The sequence below is a fragment of the Notothenia rossii genome, assembly GCF_949606895.1.
Source record: "Notothenia rossii genome assembly, chromosome: 3".
Lineage (NCBI taxonomy): Eukaryota > Metazoa > Chordata > Actinopteri > Perciformes > Nototheniidae > Notothenia > Notothenia rossii.
Genome location: NC_136901.1, coordinates 94,968,120 through 94,992,140, shown reverse-complemented (window position 1 = coordinate 94,992,140; position 24,021 = coordinate 94,968,120). Strand labels below are relative to the sequence as shown.

Genomic DNA, 24,021 nt, shown 5'->3' with positions numbered 1-24,021 from the left:
AAAGCCAGACTGAAAATCTTCAAATAAATCATAGTTTCTTAAGTAATCACACAGCTGTTTTGCGACTGCTTTCTCAAGAATTTTTGAGAGGAACGGAAGATTAGAAATAGGTCTATAGTTGGCTAAAACCTCTGGATCGAGGTTGTGCTTTTTAAGAAGCGGTTTTATCATTGCTACTTTGAATGATTGATGAAATGAACATTTGTGATTATTAGTGAATCGGTTGCAGATGGTTGAAAACAGGCTTAGGGAGTAACGTATTACATGTAACGGCATTAGGTCATCAGGATACAAAATAGGAAAATGTATTCCCTTACAGTTACAGAAGCAAAAACACTCCGATAACAGGTACATTTATGTAAAACAGGGCTCATTAACAGGATAGCAATGATACAAAACATTTAGAAATAAAGAATACATCAAATCATCCTATATGGAAACTTGGAGCCCTCAATCCAAATAAAATGGTTCATCAACAGTCAGTGGTTAACGTATACATCAGAATGACAAAAACATTAAACATATTGTCCACTTATGTTGATAAAGATGGAGTTCATTTAAGTCTTATATGGATGTTGTACAACAATGTTAATCCAGTCAGACAGATTTCTCTCACGTGTGAACTGTCATAAGACTTATTCATTGCCCTCTCCATCAGCTTCTGTTTCCATGTGTTCAGCTGAGCTGCTGATTGGAGGCTCTGCCTCTCCGTTATCCTCAGTTTGAATTTCATTAAGCTGTGAGGACTGACGACCAACACACTTGTGCCTTTGGAAACGATTACGCCATTTAAATCTTTTGTCACAAACATTGCAGCTGTATATTTTCTCTCCTGTGTGGACTGTCATGTGTGCCTTTAAACTTCCACTCTGTGAAAAAGCTTTCTTACAGACTGAGCAGATGTGTGCTTTCTCTCCTGTGTGGACTGTCATGTGTGCCTTTAAATTTCCACTGTGTGAAAAAGCTTTCTTACAGACTGAGCATTTGAATGCTTTCTCTCCTGTGTGGACTCTCATGTGTGTCTTTAAATGTGTATTCAGTGAAAAAGTTTTCTCACAAACTGAGCATTTGAATGGTCTCTCTCCTGTGTGGATTCTCATGTGTGTCTTTAAATTTCCACTCAGTGAAAAAGTTTTCTTACAGACTGAGCAGGAAAAGAGTTCCTCTCCTGTGTGGACTGTCATGTGTTCCTTTAAACTTCCACTCTGTGAAAAAGCTTTCTCACAAACTGAGCATTTGAATGGTTTCTCTCCTGTGTGGATTCTCATGTGTGTCTTTAAACTTCCACTGTGTGAAAAAGCTTTCTCACAAACTGAGCATTTGAATGCTTTCTCTCCTGTGTGGACTCTCATGTGTCGATTTAGATCTTTTCTATATCTAAAAGCTTTCTTACAGACTGAGCAGCTGAATGGTTTCTTTTCAGCACTACGTCGGGGATCACTGAAAGACTCTTGTCTATTTTTCAGTGAGTTTGAGCCTGAGGCAGGTTCTCTGGTCTCCTTCCAATCAGCACTGTGTTCAGCGTCACGTTCAGAAGAGTCTTCAGTGTCTTCAGAAGAGTCATCAGTGTCTTCAGAAGAGTCTCCAGCGTCAGGGTCAGAAGAGTCTCCAGCGTCAGGGTCAGAAGAGTCATCAGTGTCTTCAGAAGAGTCTCCAGTGTGGTCCTCAGTCTTTGGTTGTAAACTGCTCTCTGGATCTGAGTTCCTGGCTGGTTCTGGTCCTCGACAGTCCTCTCCATCAGCTTCTGTTTCCATGTGTTCAGTTTGTCTTTGATGAGGTTGTGAGGACTGAGGTTTCTCTTCATCATCTTCACTCTTCACAGGGTCAGGAGTGAAAGTGGACTTGGTGATATCAGCCTCCTCCAGCTCCTGAAGCTGCTCTCCCTCCTGACTGATCCTGAGTTCCTCCTGTTCCTGCTTAATGTGTGGGGGGGGCTCTGGGTCCTCCTGGTCCAGACTGGAGCTCCACTCCTGCTGGTCAGGGAGAGGCTCTTCTTTAACCACCACCAGCTGCTGGACATCTGCAGGAAACAGAAAACACACTATTATATCAGTCTTGGACCTAGTCAATATAATTAGGTATGTTATTGAATTACAGTTTCCAGAGAAGAGAGGCCCATCGTCTCTTCCGCAATTATTAGGGGTGAGTGGAAGTGCAAAGAGGCCCTCCTCAGGATAATACAGTTAAGTCTTGTTAGTTAGGTGGTTCATATCCTGACAGGGTATGAATTACACCTAAAGAGGTCACGAGATAATGACCTTTCGACATCTGGAACATATGTGGTTGTGTTGACGAATGTAAGGGAAATTGTGTGTGCGTTCATTACAGCTGCTATATATGATGTGAAAGACTTGTACTCGTTTGAGCATTACCACTATTGACTGCTTGTGTGCAAGGTAATGTTTCCTCATTATTATTGATTGTTGTACAACGAAATAATAATTAATCAACTATATCTGTGTTTGTGTTTTATTGATTCATCTCCGTTTTATTCTTTCCTTCTGTGAGTGCTGAATTGCCACAACAACACAGTTAGAAAAAATGGTCTAATTATGTTGGCTCAATTCACCTCATGTAGCCCAGCCCCTTTCCACTCACAGTTAAAAATGAAAAAGGGTTTTTTCTTCTGGTTTAGCACTAGCCGCAATGTAAACAATGAATTGTATTTGGGATTGTTCACAGATACACTACGCCAGGGCTGTTCAATTAGTTTGGAATGGGGGCCGGTTGATGAAAATAATCCAAAGCAAGGGGCCGGAAAAAAGATGGCTTAAAATATGAGCAATCATATTAAGAGCTTCAGATACAGTACAACAGCATAGTGGAGTGTATATATTGTGTTTAGATCAATCAAACAACATAGCCCCAAGGCCTTTGTTGATCTAAATGGCAAGTTCAGAACTCAGTAGACCTACATGTGAAACTAATTTAACCAGCAACATCATTTAATTTCGATTAAATGATCTAATCATTCACGCAGAGATAGAATAAATGACAGGAGTTGTCACTACAGTAGCTATTAGGTGGGTTCGAAACCCGAGCCCGCCGGATGTATAACGCACGACACATTGAGAGCATCATTGCGAAAGAGAATGCAGCAAAATAATTTTTTTTTTTTTCGATTACGTTGTTTTCATAATCGTTGTAAGCCAAAATCGTAATCGAGATTAAAATACGATTAATTGCACAGCCCTAATTCAAACCTTATTTAAGTAAAAGTATGCAAGTATTATCAGAACATTTTACGGCACCCTCTTATGTCATAGTAATGATGGTGCTGTTGAGATCTTCATAGTATCAAGTGAATACTTCAAACGAAAGTTAGTTATAATCAAATATGATCAATCATATTCTTTTATAAACCATCCATCTTCTCCCGCTTATCCGTGGTCGGGTCGCGGAGGTAGCAGTTCCAGCAGAGAGCTCCAAACTTTATTTTCCCTGGCCACATCAACCAGCTCTGACTGGGGGATCCCAAGGCGCTACCAGGCCAGCGAAGAGATATAATCCCTCCATCTGGTTCTAGGTCTACCCCTTGGTCTCTTCCCAGCTGGACGTGCCTGGAACACCTCCCTAGCGAGGCGACCAGGTGGCATCCTAACTAGGTGCCCGAACCACCTCAACTGGCTCCTTTCGACGCGAAGGAGGAGCGGTTCAACTCCGAGTCCCTCCCGGATGACCGAACTTCTCACCTTATCCCTAAGGGAGACACCAGCAACCCTGCGGAGAAAACCAATCTCGGCCGCTTGTACCCGCGATCTCGTTCTTTCGGTCATGACCCATCCTTCATGACCATAGATAGGTGAGGGTAGGAACGAAAATGGCCCGGTAGACAGAGAGCTTTGCCTTCTGGCTCAGCTCCCTTTTCGTCACAACGGTGCGGTAAAGAGACTGCAGTACCGCTCCCGCTGCTCCGACCCATCTCACGCTCCATTGTTCCCTCACTCGAGAACAAGACCCCGAGATACTTGAACTCCTTCACTTGGGGTAAGGACTCATTCCCTACTTGGAGTGGACAGTCCATCGGTTTCCTGCTGAGAACCATGGCCTCAGATTTGGAGGTGCTGATCCTCATCCCAGCCGCTTCACACTCGGTTGCGAACCGATCCAGTGAGTGCTGAAGGTCGCAGACCGATGAAGCCATCAGAACCACATCATCTGCAAAAAGCAGTGGTGCAATCCTTAGTCCACCGAACTGCAGACCCCCTCCCCCACGACTACGCCTCGAAATCCGATCCATGTATATTACAAACAGGATTGGTGACAAAGCGCAGCCCTGGCGGAGGGCCAACCCTCACCTGAAATGGGTCCGACTTACTGCCGAGGACCCGGACACAGCTCTCGCTTTGGGAGTACAGTGATTGGATGGCCCTGAGTAGAGACCCCCTCACCCCATACTCCCGCAGCACCTCCCACAGTGACTCCCTGGGAACCCGGTCATATGCCTTCTCCAAGTCTACAAAACACATGTAGACTGGATGAGCGTACTCCCAGGCCCCCTCCAGGATCCTTGCGAGAGTAAAAAGCTGATCCGTCATTCCACGACCAGGATGGGATCCGCATTGTTCCTCCTCAATCTGAGGTTCGACAATCGGCCTGACCCTCCTTTGGAGTACCTTAGAGTAAACTTTCCCGGGGAGGCTGAGTAGTGTGATGCCTCTGTAATTGGCACACACCCTCTGATCCCCCTTTTTAAAAAGGGGAACCACCACCCCGGTCTGCCACTCCTTCGGTACTGTTTCCGACTTCCACGCAACGTTGATGAGACGTGTCAACCATGACAGTCCCTCAACACCCAGAGCCTTCAGCATTTCTGGGCGGATCTCATCCACCCCCGGGGCTTTGCCACTGTGAAGTTGTTTGACGACCACAGTGACCTCCCCCCGGGAGATTGGTGTTGATCCCCCGTCATACTCCAGCTCTGCCTCTAACATAGAGGGCGGAGTTGTCGGGTTCAGGAGTTCCTCAAAGTGCTCCTTCCAACGCCCTAACACTCCATCAGTTGAGGTCAACAACGTCCCATCCTTACTGTACACCACAGCTTGGATGGTTCCCTGCTTCCCCCTCCTGAGGTTTTCCAGAACAACTTTGGTGCCACCCGAAAGTCCTTTTCCATGTCTTCTCCAAACTTCTCCCACACCCGCTGCTTTGCCTCGGCCACGGCTGAGGCTGCTGCCCTTCGGGCCTGTCGGTACCTTGCAACTGCCTCGGGAGTCCCCCGGGATAACAAATCCCTGAAGAACTCATTCTTCAGTCGGACGGTTTCCCTGACCACCGGTGTCCACCAGGAGGTTCGAGGTTTACCGCCCCTTGAGGCACCTAGGACCTTGAGACCAAAGCTCCCCGCTGCGGCTTCGGCAATAGAGGCTTTGAACACCGACCACTCTGGTTCAATGTCCCCAACCTCCACAGGAATGCCCGAAAAGCTCCGCCGGAGGTGTGAGTTGAAGGCCTCCTGAACTTGGGCCTCCTCCAGACGTTTCCAGTTCACCCGAACTACACGTTTGGGCTTACCAGGTCTATCCAGAGGCTTCCCCCGCCACTCGACCCAACTCACCACCAGATGGTGATCAGTTGACAACTCCGCCTCTCTCTTTACCCGAGTGTCCAAAACATACGGCCTCAGGTCCGATGATACGATAACGAAATCGATCATGGACCTTCTGCCTAGGGTGCTCTGGTACCACGTACACTTATGAGCATCCTTATGTTCGAACATGGTGTTTGTTATGGCCAATCCATGACTAGCACAGAAGTCCAGTAACAAACCACCACTCCGGTTCAGATCAGGGGGGCCGTTCCTCCCAATCACTCCCCTCCAAGTGTCTCCATCATTGCCCACATGTGCGTTGAAGTCTCCCAGCAAGATTAAAGAGTCCCCTTCAGGAGCCCCATACAGGAATCTTTCCAGGGTCTCCAAGAAGGCCGTATACTCTGAACTGCTGTTGGGTGCATAAGCACACACAACAGTCAGAGTTTTCCCCCCCATAACCCGCAGGCGTAGGGAGGCAACCCTCTCGTCCACTGGGATAGACTCCAACAACGAAGCACCCAACCGGGGACTTGTGAGTATCCCCACACCCGCCCGGCGCCTCACACCTTGAGCAACTCCGGAGAAGAATAGAGTCCAACCCCTATCCAGAAGTAAGGTTCCAGAGCCGACGCTGTGCGTAGAGGTGAGCCCAACCAGATCCAACTGGTAACGCTCCATCTCCCGCACAAGCTCCGACTCCTTCCCCCCCAGAGAGGTGACGTTCCACGTCCCCAAAGCCAGCTTCTGTCGCCCGGGTCTGGTCCATCGAGACCCTCTGCCTTCACTGCCACCCTTCTGGCAGCGCACCCGGCCCCATCGCTGTTTCCCGTAGGTGGTGGGCCCGCGGGACGGAGAAGCGGAGGTGTTGCCCACGTCGCCTTTTCGGGCGGTGCCCGGCTGGGCTCCGTGGCAAGCCCGGCCACCAGACGCTCGTGTGATTTTTTATTCTAGATTCTTCAAAGCAGCCCCCTTTTGCCTTGATGACAGCTTTGCACACAGCTTGTGCAATTAATGGCTCACCAACTTTAAAGTTTAACACAGAGAGAGAGATCAATAAAACATAAACACAGATATGGTTGAGATTAATCAATATTCAGTTGCACAACCACAAATAATAATATTGGAGTACATCAACTTGCTTCAACAGCAACCAATCGCGGAAATGCCCCAACGAGTAGCAGTTTTACACAGGCATATATAGCTACTGTAATGAACACACACACATGTTCTCCTATGAATGCCATACTAGTATATGTTTCAGATGTGGAAAGGTCACTATCTCATGGCGTCTTTAACTCACGAAGACTTAACTGTATTATAACCTGAGGCTCTACCGACTGAGCTATGGAGCCTCTTTGTACTTCCGCTCACCCCTAATAACTACGGGGGAGACGATGGGGCCTCTTCTCTGGAAATGTAACTCAATAACACATTTGTCTTAACTAACCATGTGACTAGGCATAAGACTGATATAACAAGACGATGGGGCCTCTCTGAACTGTGTGACCTTAATGAATAAGCAAGAAATTTGCTGTAATAAGGAATCTCCCATAACAAGGTCGTCACCTGGAATGGTTTGCCATTAACACATGTGCCTTGTCAAGAGTCAATTTGTGGAATTACTTGCTTTCTTAATGTGTTTGAGGTAGGGTTAGTGCACAGTGGAGAGCCCTATTTGACTACTGTTGTAATCCATATTATGGCAAGACCCACTCAACTCAGTGAAGAGAAACGACCGTCCATCATCACTTTAAGAAATGAAGGCCAGTTGATCCGGAACATTTCAAGAACTTTGAATGTATCCTCAAGTGCACTCACAAAAACCACTGAACGCTATAATAATTCCATATGTGTTGTTTTATAGTTTTGATGTCTTCAGTATTAATCTACAATGTAGAACCAATTTAAGGCGAGACACCCCAGGTAAATAGGGTATTTTTTTTTACTTAAAGTTATCAGCTAGACATTTCTCCAGTTAATTGCTTACAATAAGGCAATTGTTTTTTGTATTACAAGTTTTCTGAAATAGCATGTTTAAATATGCAAATTACCCATTATCTCATTAAATATGCACATATTTTAACACATTTCAGGAATCGAAATCTGAACTTTGGATAAAGCCAGGTTCAAAATGATTGTTTCATTTTGTAGTCATATTAGTATCTAAGGCTTTAACGGAAGGGATTTTGGATATCTCTTTTTATCACTCCTTAAATCAGAAAATACTGTCAACAGCCCTAAAATATAAATTCTCACCATGTTTTTAGGTATACAATCTTATATAATTCAGGATATGAAAGATATATGAACAAACCCTTCTGCAAAAGCCTTCATGATATTGATAGGAATATAACTGGAAGGTTTGGTGTATCTACGTGCAACTGAAGTGGACCTTTCGAACTCAGGGTAGGAGAAAAAACTCATTTTGAGAAAACGACCTTTAAAGATTGCAGTGAGGCGCTAGCTAAACCCTCCTGTTCTCTGGATGACAGCTTGCGCCTCGACGCACTCCGTGAAGGTATTTCATGTTCGGGGTCATTTCTGTTTTGTATAACCTTGCTTCGTGCAAGTGACAATTGTTGTCGTCTTCTCTGTGAACGTTTTTTTCGCCGTTCTTTTGCCATTTTGAGATTAAAATGTCTAGCGGAAAGCTAACCAGGAAGTGTTTTCGCACACCACGTGACGCATCTGAACGAATCACGTTGTCAGAAATTGACACCAGCCAATGAGATTTTGTTTCTTGGTTTAAGACCCCTTTGTACTTTCACGATTGGTTGCTGATACAAAGGAAATGACCATATTTGGATCCGATGAGATTGTGCAGGAGAGACACAGCTTTCCAACGATATCTCTGATGACATGGTTCAAACAGCGGTCGCGTTACTTTATGTTACGTTAGAATGCTAACTTTTGGTGAATTAAGGAGAAATCTACAGACGCAAATAGACAAACTATAGTAAAATAAACACTTAAGTGTATTTTGTACGTTTTCCTTCCAAAAGCCTGAAAGAAAACATGTTATAGAGTCAAAATAGCACAAAATCTCAAAATTACAACGATGTTTTTGCCTGCCGCGCCTTAAATAAATATAAAAACTAAGAATGAGAAGATATGTCCAAACTTTTGACTGCGTCTAATACTAGTGTATATACGGAGCCCCAAAGGTTCATGGAGAGAGAAAAAAAGACGCTGTCAGCACGCTTCTCCATGTTTGTGATTGGTCAAATGTTGCTAACCCTGTCCCTTTCACGTGAACGCGCTCTCAGCCGGACAGAGAAACCCTGGTTGATTTACTGAGTTGATCACACAGCTGTGAGCCACCAAGAAGGCCCAGGCAACTATATAAGGATGCTGTTCGTCGATTTTAGCTCAGCTTTTAGCACCATCATACCTGACATACTCGTGGAAAAACTGTCACGCCTAGGTTTCCCCTCCATCTTATCCGCCTGGATAAATAATTTCCTTACAGACCGTCCTCAGACAGTGAAAATAGGCCCTTATTGCTCATCCACCCACACCCTCAGCACTGGCTCCCCGCAGTGCTGCGTGCTGAGCCCTCTACTCTACTAGGGGTGCACCGAATGGGAGATTCTTGGCCGAAACCGATACCGAAAATAGGAAAAAGTTGGCCGAAAACCGAATGCCGAAAATGATTAATAGAAATTATATATATATATATATATATATATATATATATATAATGTATACATTTTTTACCAAATGTTGTTCAGCTACCTGATTATGGAAAAAGACATGATTATGGCTAAACTTAACTTAAATAATAATCACTATTATGGGTCCATAAAACATTTATTCAGCACTTTTGAATGCATACAGTACATTAATTCCAAGTCAAGTGCATTTTCTTTTCTCTGTAGGATAACTACAACAAAGTGCATTCAGAACAAAGCCAAGGTGCTTTAAAACTGCATAAACATCTAGGCCAGTAGGCCTACAACAACATAGTGTAAATAAAGACTGTAACAGCCAGGCCTTCAACAACAACAAATGCACCTATAAGTTTGGTAACCTAACGTGTTGTTGTGATGACGTAATCAAAACGCGGCGACAAGCACGGCGCGCGACCATGCTCGCAGCTGGCTCACAGCCAACATGTCTGCTTCTTGGAGATATTTAAAAATATCAGAGAAAGAGGCGTGGATTGCGATTCGTAAAACGTGTTCAGCTGACATTTCTCGAGGGGGTGTAACTGCAAAGACTTTCACCACTTCGGGATTACTCCACCACTTGAAATCAAAACACCCGGACAAATATGCGGAGTAAGATCAACGTAACCCTGTTTTCTGACATTCGGTGATATTTTTTCGGTGCTAAAACCCTTTCGGTGGCCGAATATTCGGTGCATCCCTAACTGAGAGCTAACTAAATCATAAAGGACAGCTCTCACCCAGGTCACAGACTGTTCTCTCTCCTGCCTTCTGGGAGGAGAGACAGGAGCTTCAAGTCACGGACAAACAGACTCAAAAACAGTTTCTACCCCTCGGCCGTCAGGCTGCTTCACCACCACACATAATGCAATAACCGTAACCATTCTCACACACACACTTTTAATGCACTTTATTTACTATTTTTATATCAATATTTAACTATTTATCCCCCGTATGATTGTTTATGTTGTCTGTCCTATTGCCGTGTTTTTTAGTGTTATGTACGTGTTTGTATTTGTTGCACTGTGGGACAGAGTTGCACTCTGAATCTCGTGATACTCTGTGTGTAATGACAGTAAAAGGCTTTAACTTAACTTTAACTTTGATAACCAGCTTCGTAGGACCGCTTAGCGAGATCACGTTTGTTAGGGTTAGTTAAGCCGGGTAACTCAAACATATCCAGGATCTGTTGAACTGGCTTCGTCGTACAGGGCACTGGAGGCAGTAACGTGTAACTCAGCAGAATCTGAGAAGAGCAGCACCAGCTGCAAAGAGCTGTGCCTTTTACTGTTTACTTCACTGTGTTTCCCTTCATTAGAACAGCTGGATAGAGATCGAGGCTGCTACGTCTAACCACACACACCTCTATTGAACTGCACGATTATTCCCCCTATTACTCGTTTCATGAAGGAGATGTCCGGTCACCAGGGTGATGTGTATTCACAAGTGAAAGAAATGTGTTTAACCTTAATCTCGATGCAGTGCTATAGTCCTGCAGGAGTGCCCCGGAACGTGCGAACAAGAAAGTATATCGTGCGCCAAATTAATAAAACGTGGCCTAGTTTTATTTATTTTTCTCTCTATGAACCCTCCAGGGCTCCGTATGTACATCTCTCTCAAAATATATATTCTGTATGTATGTATATATATATATATATATATAAAGAATATATTATAAATAAATGTTGGCAATAATTGATTGATGAGATTGTACATTAATTTATATTAATGTTTGAATTACTTTATGACCTTTGTACTAGTTCCCCTATTCTTTATCAAGTAACATTTTAGATGTGTTTACTTTATTATTGAACATATTTGTTATTGAGTTTTTAATGAATTATTCTCCCGCAATTTGAATTAATCCAAAGTGTTTTTTATTTGCTTTTTACACATTTAAAAAGAAAAGGTGAATAAATGAGCACATTACATCTAAATGATAAATTTATGTCACATTTAATCAACTAGTGCCTACACGTATGGTTAATATTTAAATCAGTACATTAAATGGCATATTATTCAATTTATGTCTTTTTTAAAATATATTTATTTTGGAAGGTTTGCTCTTCCGTAATAAATTATAATTATTATAATTAAGTACATTTGTCTCATAATACTTACATACTTTTACTTAAAGATATGCATGCAGTACTTTAACTTGTAATGGAGTATTTTCACAGTGTGGTGTTTGTACTTTTACTTCAGGATCTACTACCTGCAGCAAGTGCTGATAAAGGGTCTAAAGCAGAGGTATTTTATTGAGTGGGGGTGCTGAGGTACTGTCCGATGTGCCAATTAGGAGAGGGGGGGGGGGGGGGGGGGGGTTGACGTTGACATACATCGAGCAAAACCACACACACAGTGCATAACAACGGACTCCAGTGCACGCTATTACGGGCACTATAGAGCAGGGGTTCCCAACTTTTTTCCCAAATGACCCCTGTTGGAAGTTGCCTTACAATTATATGTGATAAAAAAAAAATGTAAAAAAAAGTCTATGATATTTGGCCTCAAATTATTTGATGCCCTGCGGTCTTTTAGCAGATTTAGCGTTTTTAGTAATAAAGAATTCCGAGATTTTTGTGCCATGTCAGTTACTCGTCACTTGTGTTGTGCGTCACGTTAAAAGTATCCGACTAAAAACGAACTAAAAAAACATATATATTTTTGTTCTTCCCGGAAGCTAAATAATGTATTATATAGTTTAAAATTATCATTATCACCACCTGACGCTAGGGGGTGCTGCAGCACCCTCAGCACCCCCCTTCCAGCGCCCCTGGTCTAAAGTGTTATTAATGTGATAATACAGTGTTACTGAAGAGTTTAAAGTGTTAATGAAGAGTAAAGGGAACAGACCTGCTCTGTGTATCCGAAGCTGAGGCTGTAAAACAGCATCCAGTAGTTTCTGGAGTCTCTTGTTCTCCTCTTTGGAAAGAAACAGCTCCTCCTCGAGCTCTGCTATTGTTTGTTCAAACAGAGCAAACATCTCTTCATTAGCAGCAGTGAGTCGCTGCTTCTTCAACGACAGCAGCATTTGGACTTTATTCATGTTTCCTAGATCACCTTTTCCTGCAGACTCCGTTAAACACACCGTTTCTCTCTCCGTCAAACTCTCAATCTGACTAGTGTTGCTAACGTGTTTCCAGCTAGCATGCTAAGCTAGCTCCTATAGTCCGAGGTAAACGCTCCAGAAAAAAGAGCAGAGTCCATTCAGAGGTTTATCCAGACACAGAGATGATGGATCAGTAGTGCTGGAGCTCACACACACTTTCTCAGGAACACAAGAGAGAACCGTTGCGACGAGACGCCACATGCAGGGCTCGAGTTAAGTGTGACTGTGAGGAAATGGGAGCTGAGCTCCCACGGATGCAGTGACATTGTTCTTCTTCTTCTTCTTCTTCTTCTTCTTCTTCTTCTTCTTCTTCTTCTTCTTCTTCGTCTTCTTCTTCGTCTTCTCTTGCTTTTGGCGGATTGCAAACAACTTAAAAGGTGCATACCGCCACCTACTGTACATGAGTATGCATCATCACATCATTCCAACTCATTAACCTATGTTCTAATCAAAATAAGATGCAAATAAATCAATAAAACCATTAAATAAATAAAACAAAAAACAAAACAAATCTATGTTCTTTCCTGACCTAATGTTAAATTATTTTTCCTACCCCAGTTTCACTCAAGAATTTAAACAGTGCCTTTCTGGTAGCTCTTACTCCCTCTCCTTTTGTTCCCAGAACACCAACCACACTCCACTCCCTCTCTGCCTCTAAGACTTTAGCCTTTAATTGTTCTCTTTCCGCTTTATAGATGTCACAATGAAACAATATATGTTCTACATCTTCTTTTACTGCACAGTTCCCACACTTGTTACTGTCACTTTCCCCCATGATAGACAGCAAACTATTCAAAGCTGTGTGATTTATTCGGAGTCTAGCCATCATGACTTCCTCCCTTCTGTTTCTTTCTTTATGAATATTAATTGTAATTGTATTTTGTACTTTGTGACAGTCCTTGCCTTTCTGGTCTTTCTCCCACCTTTTCTGCCAGATCTCCATCCCTTTCTTCTTAATAACTGCTTTTCCTTCTCCTTCTCCAAGTTGAACTGGTAATGTTATTTGCTTTTGTAGTGCACTTTTTGCTCATTTATCAGCACACTCGTTCCCTTTCACCCCTTCATGTGCAGGCACCCAGCAGAACTGCAGATCTATGCCGCTTCTGTGCAGTCTTAACAGGCTATGATTCAGTTCTATGAGAATGTCTTCTCTAGTAGTTGTTGTTGATTGTATGCTTTGTAATATGGAAAATGAATCTGTACATATCACCACCCTATCTGGTCTGACCTCTTCAACCCACTGCAATCCTATTATTACAGCAAGCATTTCTGCTGTGTACACTGATAATTGATCAGATGTTCTTTTTAAAATAGATATTTTAAAGTCTGGGATGTATATGCCAACTCCAACACGCTCTTCCTTGTTCTTAGAGCCATCTGTATAAATGTGTAGGTAATTGTAGTACTTTTCGTTCAGATACATACTTGTTTTAATTCCCACTTTATTTATTTGCCACTCTTTTTTCCTTTCTACAATACTCACATCTATGTTAGCTTCTGGGAACAGCCATGGGGGAACACTGCTAAATGGGGTTGCTTTGGCAAACGTGATATTCTCCACTCCATATGCCCTCGTTCTTTCCTTACTCGTCCAGCCAAACCCACGTCCCTGTAATTTTGCATATTCCCAGCAATCCTGTAATATTCTGTTTGGAATATTTTCTTCTCCACTTCCTTGTAGCCTGACCCAGTATGACAGAAAAAGTTTCTCTCTTCTGATCTCCAGAGGTGTCTCTCCTGCTTCTATCAGAACTGCATTGATAGGAGATGACTTTATTGCTCCAATACACAGCCGCAATGCTTTATATTGTATTCTATCCATTTTTAAAAGCGATGTTTTTGCTGCTGCTCCATACACTATACAACCATAGTCTCTAGCTCATAGCTCTGGAACTCCCTCCCCCAAGACCTCCGTGAGTCTGATTCCCTCACCCTGTTCCAGTCCCGTCTCAAAACTCACCTCTTCAACTCTGCTTATCCTTAAACCCGCCCCTCCCCCCTCTGAACCAACATCCTCCTGACTGCTTTTCTGTTTTTGTTTTGTTTTTGTTTTTGTTTGTGTTCTTGTTCTTGTTTTGTTTGTCGACCTGACTCATAATGTAAAGCGTCTTTGGGTCTAGAAAGGCGCGATATAAATCCCATTTATTATTATTATTATTAGTCTATTGTGGACCTCATCATTGATCTGTTAATGTCTATTAATGCTTGTTTATCTGCGCCCCAGTTGCATCCAGCTACAGCTCGCAATACATTTAATACTTTTTTGCATTTTGTTTCCACTTGATTAATATGCATGTTCCATGTGTATCTGCTATCAAACCACAGTCCTAGGTATTTGAACTCATTCACCTTTGTCATTGGACGCTCATATAGTGTTAGCTGTTGGCCATCAATCTTGCGTTTGTTTGTAAATACCATGTAGCATGACTTGCTTTCTGACATTTTGAATCCCCAGTTATATGACCACCTCTCCACTTTTGTAATCGCTCTAGCTATATTCTCCATTACGTATGGGGCATTTCTTCCCCTCATCCGAATAGCCCCATCATCTGCGTACAGAGCCGATTGTATGCATGTGTCTAAGCATGTAAATATATCATTAATCATGATGTTAAATAATATTGGACTGACTGCACTCCCTTGGGGAATACCATTTTCTATTTCAAAATAGTTGGAAATATCTGCTCCAACCTTTACTCTAAATGTCCTGTCTGTTAAAAAGGCCCTTACCCAATTGAACATTCTCCCTCCAATACCCATTCTACCCAATTTGATCACTAACCCCTCCCTCCACATAGAGTCATACGCCTTTTCAATGTCAAAGTACACTATTGCCATTACCTCTTTCATTTTCAATGTTTTTTCCACATCGTTACTCACTCTTACTAACGCATCTATTGTGGAACGCCCTTTACGAAATCCGCTCTGAAAACTACTCGGCAGCCCTTTCTGTTCCAGTACATGTGAGAGCCTATGGACAATGATCTTTCCCATCCATTTACATAGGTGTGATGTAAGAGCTATTGGTCTGTAGTTACTGGGGTTAGCTGTATCTTTCCCTGGCTTATTGAATGGTAGCACGATTGCTGTTTTCCACACACTTGGCATATCTCCTTCTCTCCAGATTTTATTGAAAAGACTCAACACCATTTTCATAGTTTCCATAGGTAACTGTCTAAACATAGCATAGCATAGCTGGTCTTGTCCTGGGGCTGTATATCCTGTACCTTGTAAGGCTATTTTGAGTTCTGACATAGTAAATTCCACGTCCAGAGCCGACCTATTATCCTGTCTCTTCTCCTTCACGTTCTCATTCTCTGCTAGTAACTGCTGTGTTTGCTGCCTATGGATATCACTGAGATGCTCCCCACTATGTACTGCTGCAAGTGTCCTTCCTAACATACCTGCCTTCTCTTTATCTGTCACTGCCAGCCTCTCCCCATCAACCAAAGCTGGAATTTTAATGGATTTCCTTTTCCCACTCATCCGCTTAAACATGGACCAGACATCACCTAATGTTACTCCTCTGCCAATGGTAGAACAAAATTCTCTCCATGTTCTCTTTTTTGTATATTTTACTGTCCTTCGAGCAGCTGCCCTTTTCCTTTGAAACTCTATAACATTATTTTGTGTCATGTTTTTCTTTAATTATCTAAATGCATTGCTCCGCTCTTTAATAGCCCTGCTGCATTCCTCATTCCACCATGGCACCACTTTCTTCCTACCCTTGATTGTTGTTTTGGGTATACTGTTCTCTGCTGCATTCAGTATATGTTGCCTTATGTGACTTGTAATGACCTCTATGCTTCCCTCTGATGTTAGCAGGTGTACCGACTCCTCACACCATATCCTACATTTCCCCCAATCGGCTTTAGCAAAGCACCGCCTGGTTATTACACCTCCTTCCTGTATATATACATTAGTATTCATTTTAGTAAGCACTGGATAATGGTCACTTCCTACAGTGGAGCTATTCAAAACAAACCATTCGCATGTATGAACCAAACAGTTTGACACTAATGTCAGATCCAGACATGAGACTTTCCCCCTGTGAACATCTCCTCTTGTGCCATGTCCATCATTAAGGCATACTAGTGTTCTTTCCTCCAGCATTTCTTCCACTATATTTCCATTACTGTCTGTATGGTTGCTGCCCCATAGACTGTTGTGTGCATTGAAATCACCACACCAAACTTCCTTCCTATGTTTATTGCCTGCTATTTCTTTAAGTATATCAGTGGTTAGATTTTTACATGGGTCGTATAAATTGATTATCCTAATGTTATCTTGTTTCTAGGGTTGCAAATTTCCACTATAATACACTCTATATCATCAGGAGATTGCCCCTCCCTATATGCCACACCATCTTTGAGAAACGTGGCACACCCTCCACCATTTTGACTATTAGCTCTATCATGCCTTATACAGCTAAATCCTGGAATGACAAAGTCTAATTGAGTTCGTAACCAGGTTTCTTGCACACATATTACCTCAGGGACCACCTCTAGCTCATATATATATTTCTTGAATTCTTGACCATTAGCTATGAGGCTTCTTGCGTTCCACTGTAGTATGTGCAGAACCATGATTAAGGATCTAACCCTCATCCTGATTTTCATTTTCCCCAGCTCCATTTAGAGCTAACATTGCATGTATCTGATCTGCTTTAATATCTTTCATGTCTAGGAATTTTCCAGCTGCCTCCACAATGGCTTTGATTCTATCACTTTTCTTTTTTAACTGTAATGCAACATTTACAGTATGGCATATGAATACCACAAAACTCACCTTTTTCACTCCTAGAACATCATCATCCTCTTTCCTCTAGGTGGCGCTGTGGGGTTGGATTTGAAGATTACTTTTTGTGTGTTCCTGCCATTTGTATTGTAATGCTCTGCTCCATTCCACTAGGGGTCTTATTGATTGTTATTGTTCCCCTTACTTTCTTTATTGCTTCTGCGTATGACACTGTTTGTAATCTTAACCCTCTGCACCTCTCTGGCCTCTCTCTGCACTTCACATCCTCCAAACGCAGCACTGTGATCTCCTCCGCAGTTACAACATTTAACCTTTGCATCCTTTTCACATTTTCCATACTCATGTTTTCCTCCGCATCTCGCACACCTTAGCTGCCCTTTGCACTGCTGCGCTGTGTGCCCCATTTGTTGACATGCGTAACACCTGAGAGGTTTGGGAATGTACTCCCTAACAGTGAAGTTCAAATATCCCATTTGTACTGCCTTAGGTAATGTTCTCTCAAACTGAATGAGGACTGATAATGTTTCTTTGAGTGTGCCATCCCGTTTGCTTTTAAGCCTCGTGACTTCCACTACTTTACCTACTTTTAATTCACTTTTAATATCTTCCACTGACATGTCCAATGGTACTCCTGAGATTACTCCTCTCAGTTTTGCCATTGCTCCTGGGACATGCGCCTTCATTTTCTCCCCATTCAGTGAGTTCATTCCCAGAATCTTTTCCTGCTGCTGTTTGTTATTGGCATGTATCAAAACCCGCTTGTTGTTCATGAATTTAGCAAATTTCATTTTTCCAATCTCTTTTTCTATTGCTTTGGTAAGTTTAATCGGGTGGTAATGCCCACCATCCTGGTTGAATTCTATTACCACTTTCCACTCGTGTTCTAGTTCTTTAATCAACATTGTTTGGCTGACACTTTGACTGATTTTTGATTTGATTAGCCTGGTCTGCTTCACCCGACCAATCCGACCAACTTCGAGCTCTCACTGAACTATGTCTTTCTCTCAAAGATCTTTTCTTCCTCGCAGCTTTGGATATCATCCATTCCATATCATAATTTCTTTGGCTACCATCTGAGCTGGTTGACATGATGAAACAGTCAATGTACAGTTTATGCAAATCCGCCAAGAATAACAGTCCAATGCTACCGTTTCTGTATGTATCCGAGTTTTCCGATTCTCTCTGAGCTTTCTGCCACGCGTCTCTGACTTCTTCCTTCTTCCGCCGGCTCTGCTCCAATCTCAGTGACCCTAGATCACCTTTCCCTGCAGACTCCGTTAAACACACCGTTTCTCTCTCCGTCAAACTCTCAATCTGACTAGTGTTGCTAACGTGTTTCCAGCTAGCATGCTAAGCTAGCTCCTATAGTCCGAGGTAAACGCTCCAGAAAAAAGAGCACAGAGTCCATTCAGAGGTTTATCCAGACACACAGATGATGGATCAGTAGTGCTGGAGCTCACACACACTTTCTCAGGTACACAAGAGAGAACCGTAGCGACGAGACGACATGCAGGGCTCGAATTATGTGTGAGCCAATGGAAGCTGAGCTCCCACAAGGAGGTATGATGTCACTGTATCCGTGGGAGCTCAGACCCCTCGCTAATACATTACCAACAACCATTATTTTTATTTATTTTTATTTTTTATTGAGTCAGGCACAATGAATTTACATTTATACAGTCAATATTTGTCCCTTTCCCCCCCTCCCGGTCCTAGCTAAGTAAATAAATAGATACATATATAGGTAAAAATAAAGTAATGTAACAGATCTATTAAAATAAAATAAAAATGAATAGATAAGGAAATAAGGAATAATAACAATAATACATGTACCCATATACTGTGGTGACACCATATTGTGGACCATAATTCACCTGTTGTATTGTGTTGCCACACGGACCCTTTAGTGGGAACACTGAGCTGTGGCTATTCATTCCTGCTAGCTCGTCAGACAGAGCAGTTCATGCATTATCCTCCAAGAGTTTAATGAATAATAAAGTGTGGAGGTCAATTCTGAATACACCGCCTCCAACTCCCTTTTCACGGCACTACACTGGTGACCCCGATTTTTCCGAGACAGTGTCCGGAAAATTGTCCAGACGGCGCTGGCCAACACGCCGGTCACGGAGCCCCGTGCCTTGGCTGATGAAGCGGATCGTTTTTTCCTGGCTACACAACAGCCCGGTGCAGAGACGTTAGCCGCGACGCTCACTGGCCCATCTACAGGCAAGACAGCATGGCGGAGGCCGGACACGGCAGTTTCGAGCCGGCGTGGAGACACCGGAGAGTGCTTTTACCACGCACGTTTCGGGACAATGGCTAAGAAATGCATCGCTCCGTGCAGCTACAAACCCCTGGGAAACGGAGGGGCCGGCGCTCAGTAGTGGCCCTGAGCGTCGGCGGCGCGGGCAGGCCCCTCTTCGTCAGCGACAGCGTTTCGGGGGGCCTGTTTCTGTGTGTCGAGTGAAGACATCACCCGTGGTGGGCATGGACCGCGGTTGACGACGGCTAACGGCGGTCCCATTCACACATACGGCGTGAGGCCTATGTGTTTGTGCATCGGAGGACAACATTTCAGCTGGGATTTTGTGACAGCGGACATTTCTTTTCCCCTCCTCGGGGCAGATTTTGTGTGTGCTCATGGACTCTTAGTGGACGTTAAGAATAGGCGTTTGGTTGATGCCTTAACGTTTTCTTCCCTCGTGTGCACGCTTGGCAGCGCAGCGTACGACGGGCTGTCAGGCTCGCTGTCGGGGGCACACACGTTTCTCAGACTGTTGGCCGCGTTTCCAGACCTGTCGCTGCCCACCTTCTCTGCGCTTACCACTAAGTATGGCGTGGAGCACCACGTCACTACCGAGGGGCCTCCTGTCTACGCCAGGGCCCGGCGGTTGAACCCTTCTAAGCTGGCTGTGGCGAGGGCGGAGTTCGCAACCATGGAGCGTCTGGGCATTGTCCGCCGCTCCGACAGTCCTTGGGCTTCCCCCCTGCACGTCGTCCCCAAACCGAACGGCGGGTTCCGCCCGTGCGGGGATTACCGCCGACTCAACGACGCCACTACGCCTGACCGCTATCCGGTGCCGCACATTCAGGACTTTTCGGCGCATCTGGCCGGTAGGGGTGTGTTTTCCAAGGTGGACCTGGTGCATGGATACCACCAGGTGCCCATGCATCCCCTGGACATTCCCAAGACAGCAGTGATAACACCTTTTGGACTTTTTGAGTTCCTGCGGATGCCTTTTGACCACGTTAACATCGACCTGGTTGGTCCATTGCCCTCCTCTCAGGGTTTTTCCTACCTCCTCACCATGGTGGACAGGACGACCCATTGGCCGGAGGCGGTCCCGCTCGTTTCGACGTCGGCCGCAGACGTTGCCCGGGCCTTTATTGCAACGTGGGTGTGTCGTTTTGGCACCCCGTCGGACATTTCCTCAGACAGGGGCTCTCAGTTCACGTCCGAACTCTGGAACGCCGTGGCAGGCGGTTTGGGGGTTAAGCTGCACAGGACTACCGCTTACCACCCTCAGGCTAACGGCCTCTGCGAGCGCTTCCATCGCTCCATGAAGGCGGCCCTCCAGGCCGGACTTACGGACGGTAACTGGGTCGACAAGCTGCCCTGGGTGATGCTGGGCCTGAGGACCGCACCTAAGGAAGATCTGCAGTGTTCTACAGCGGAGATGGTCTACGGGCAGCCGTTGAGAGTTCCAGGGGATTTCCTCCCAAATGCATCAGCTCCTTGGTCTGCCACGGCCCAGCGGGTTTTCCTGAGAGACGCAGCAGAGGCTTTCGCTCCGGTTCCGACTTTTCAGCACGGTGCGCCAAGGTCCCGCGGAGCTACGCTCGGCTGGGCACGTCTTCATACGGCACGGCGCACACAGAGGCCCCCTGCAGCCCCCTTACGATGGACCTTTCCGTGTCTTGGAGCACGGTGACAAGCACCTGGTAGTCGACATGGCTGAGCACGTCCCGATTGACCGGGTGAAGGCTGCTCATTTGGACGAGGACCGGCCGGTGGTGCTGGCTCGACCTCCGAGACGGGGTCGCCCTCCAGATTTGATTCCTGTCAGGGGGTGTCGACCTGTTGTTCCGGTCCTTCCTCTGATGGGGGCCACACAGGCGGAAGTCGCTGTGCCGGCTCCGGTGCGCAGGACTCGTGGGGGTAGGCGTGTTGTTCCTCCCCGCCATACGGATTTAGTTTACTTGTGAATTCTGGGGGGGCTTGTGTGGTGACACCATATTGTGGACCATAATTCACCTGTTGTATTGTGTTGCCACACGGACCCTTTAGTGGGAACACTGAGCTGTGGCTATTCATTCCTGCTAGCTCGTCAGACAGAGCAGTTCATGCATTATCCTCCGAGACTTTAATGAATAATAAAGTGTGGAAGTCAATTCTGAATACACCGCCTCCGACTCCCTTTTCACGGCACTACAATACTCACATATGTATACCCACATATACACATACACATGGGCGTAGGAAGCATCCTCAATGTGAGTGGGACAATTTAACACGGGGTGTGGGCAGGTGGTGGAGGGATGCGTGTGGTGCAGTGGGTTGTGCGTTTGTGTTCGGATCAGGGGGGCACAGGTTCAAACCCCACTGCAGTCAGCATGTCGTTGTGTCCCTGAGACACTTCCTCCCAAATTGCTCCTGTGGGGATTGTCCACAGTATTGAGTATGTAAGTCGCTTTGGATAAAAGCGTCTAACAAGTAACATGTCATGTAATGTAATATTTTTGTAAATGTTGAAGTTAAAAGCATCAATCTGGTGCATTTTGAGAGCAAAGTTAGGTACTAGGTCTATGGATACATCTCTCAACACCCATATGAAACAGAAATGTTTAAGACAGACTTACTTTTTTTGAATGCATATTTTACAAATCACTCCCCTTTTAAACGTTACTTTAGTTTTAATGTCCTATAGTGTTAGGAACCCTGACTCAATAGTTTGGAGGACTCAAATGCACAACCCAGAGACAAAAAGGTTTGAAGAAAAATAATCTTTACTTGCAAAAAACAAAATCACTCTTTTAGAGGAAATATCAAAATGACAAAAGTAAAGCGCTCTCATGGAGGCAAAAAGGCAAAACACTGAATCTCTTTAAGTATGGCTTGGATCTGAGGTTACCTACTGTAACTCCAGCTTCTATGAGTAAATGGCGCAGCCCTCTAAGGCTATCGCTATTGGGTAATCCCCCTGCGCCCCCGCGCAGCACTGAAACACTTGTAGTCCACGCCCACCCGCAAGGTGGGCCCCACCCTCGGGCTTCCTTCCGGTATAAAAAGGAAGGAGGCCCGACAATCTGCTCCCATACAAAATAAATTTTCTTCAGCTATTCGTAGAGCCAGTGGGGCCCACCGCTTAGAGGGCTGCGCCATTTACTCATAGAAGCTGGAGTTACAGTAGGTAACCTCAGTTCTACTTCGTATATGGCTTCGCCCTCTAAGGCTATCGCTATTGGGTTAAGGGCGAAGCATGATGTAGTCTGCGCCCCACTGGGTCCGCCCGGCACTAGAAGCACAGACTCACCTGCTAAATAACACCCCATGCCTGTTGTGCCATGCGTAATGGCGCATCACCGTCCCTGGAACATAGCAAACATGCCTATCTTCCCGACGGGATGAAGGCTGGGAACAATACATACCGGCCGCTGTGAGAAAGTGGAGACGAAGGTCCCACCTTGCCCAGCGATCATAGAAGGGGAACAGCAGCTCTCTGCGTGTCAGACAGGAGAGCGCCCAGCTGGATCCCTGACGTCACTCAATCTGACGAGACACTCCGTACAGGGTGTGTCAGAGAGGAATGGGAGACATCCCTCAAATACAAATGAATAAATGAACAGGGGGAAAACCAAGATGCAGCAGTGCAAATGTCTTCCACTGACATTCCTCCGTGCAAGCCGTGGAGGAGGACATTCCTCTGGTGGAGTGCATTGATGTTCTCCGGGGGATCCACCCCAGAGGAGACATATGCCTGACACAGCTTCACACAGCCAGTGAGACAGCCGTTGTGGAGACAGAGGCTGCCCGATCGAGCGCTCTCTATAATGCAAAAACAGGCGCTGAGAACGGCGCAAGGCAGCCGTGCACGCCACTAGCAGGACAGAGGAGGTGAGACGTGGCTTCTTCCTCCGACCTGTGAGGAGGGGGAAGAAGCCATCCAGGGTGATCACTCTCCACTCTAAAGAGCTTGTGATGACCTTTGGCATAAAAGCCGGGTTAGGGCGTAAAACATCTGAACTGCCATCTCCTTGGATCCGGAGGCATGACGGAGCCCCAGAGAGAGCAGACACATCACTCACCCTTTAGCTGATAGAGCCTAAAGTAATACTACTTTGGCTGATAACAGTTTAAGGGGAACCTGGTCTAAAGGTTCAAATGGGGCTTTGCTTAGTGCGCGTAACACCAAAGCCAAATCCCACTGAGGCGCCAGTGCGCGTGAAACAGGTCTGAGTCTCCGTAATCCTCCATAACACGGCTGCTGCGCTCTGCGAGCCCCTCTGTTCAATTCTCCGGGAATATACATTGCTCTGATGAGAGCAACGTGTGAGCGCGCCCAGAACAGCAGCCGCCTGGCTACGTTCAGAAGCTGCGCAGATCGTACTCCTCCCTGGCGATTGAGGTTGCTTCCAGAGCCGTGGCCTGTTGTCTGTGTGAATCAACACATCGATTGAACAGCAACGGGGCGACTCCCCCCGTTCTTTTCCGTAGAAAAATAGCGGAGTAAAAACCGCGCAAGACACTGTTCCTGGGAGGACAGGAGTGTTTCTTGTATCCCATGGAACTGCTGGGGAGAGAGGCTTCTCTGTGATGTGCCGTAATGGTCGTCATGGTGACGAGCCACGCCATGGCGGCCGCTGCCCGTGAGGCAAAAGGGCTGCGAGGGAGTTTCCACACGCTGCATTTCACTCCGTCTCTCATCATGAGGCGCGTACACGCCCAGGGG

The 24,021-nt window shown here is 45.2% G+C and overlaps 1 protein-coding gene across 1 annotated transcript; it reads right to left on the bottom strand.

Annotated features, from left to right (window-relative positions):
• Window positions 1-337: 337 nt before the first annotated feature.
• Window positions 338-12,265, bottom strand: LOC307032684 (uncharacterized protein). The gene is made up of 2 exons (XM_079670836.1): window positions 12,058-12,265; window positions 338-2,020 (listed from the first exon to the last, which is right to left on the bottom strand). Exons 1-2 carry the CDS (start codon window positions 12,248-12,250, stop codon window positions 636-638), a joined length of 1,578 nt encoding a protein of 525 aa, XP_079526962.1. The 5' UTR covers window positions 12,251-12,265; the 3' UTR covers window positions 338-635.
• Between the last annotated feature and the right edge of the window lie 11,756 nt (window positions 12,266-24,021).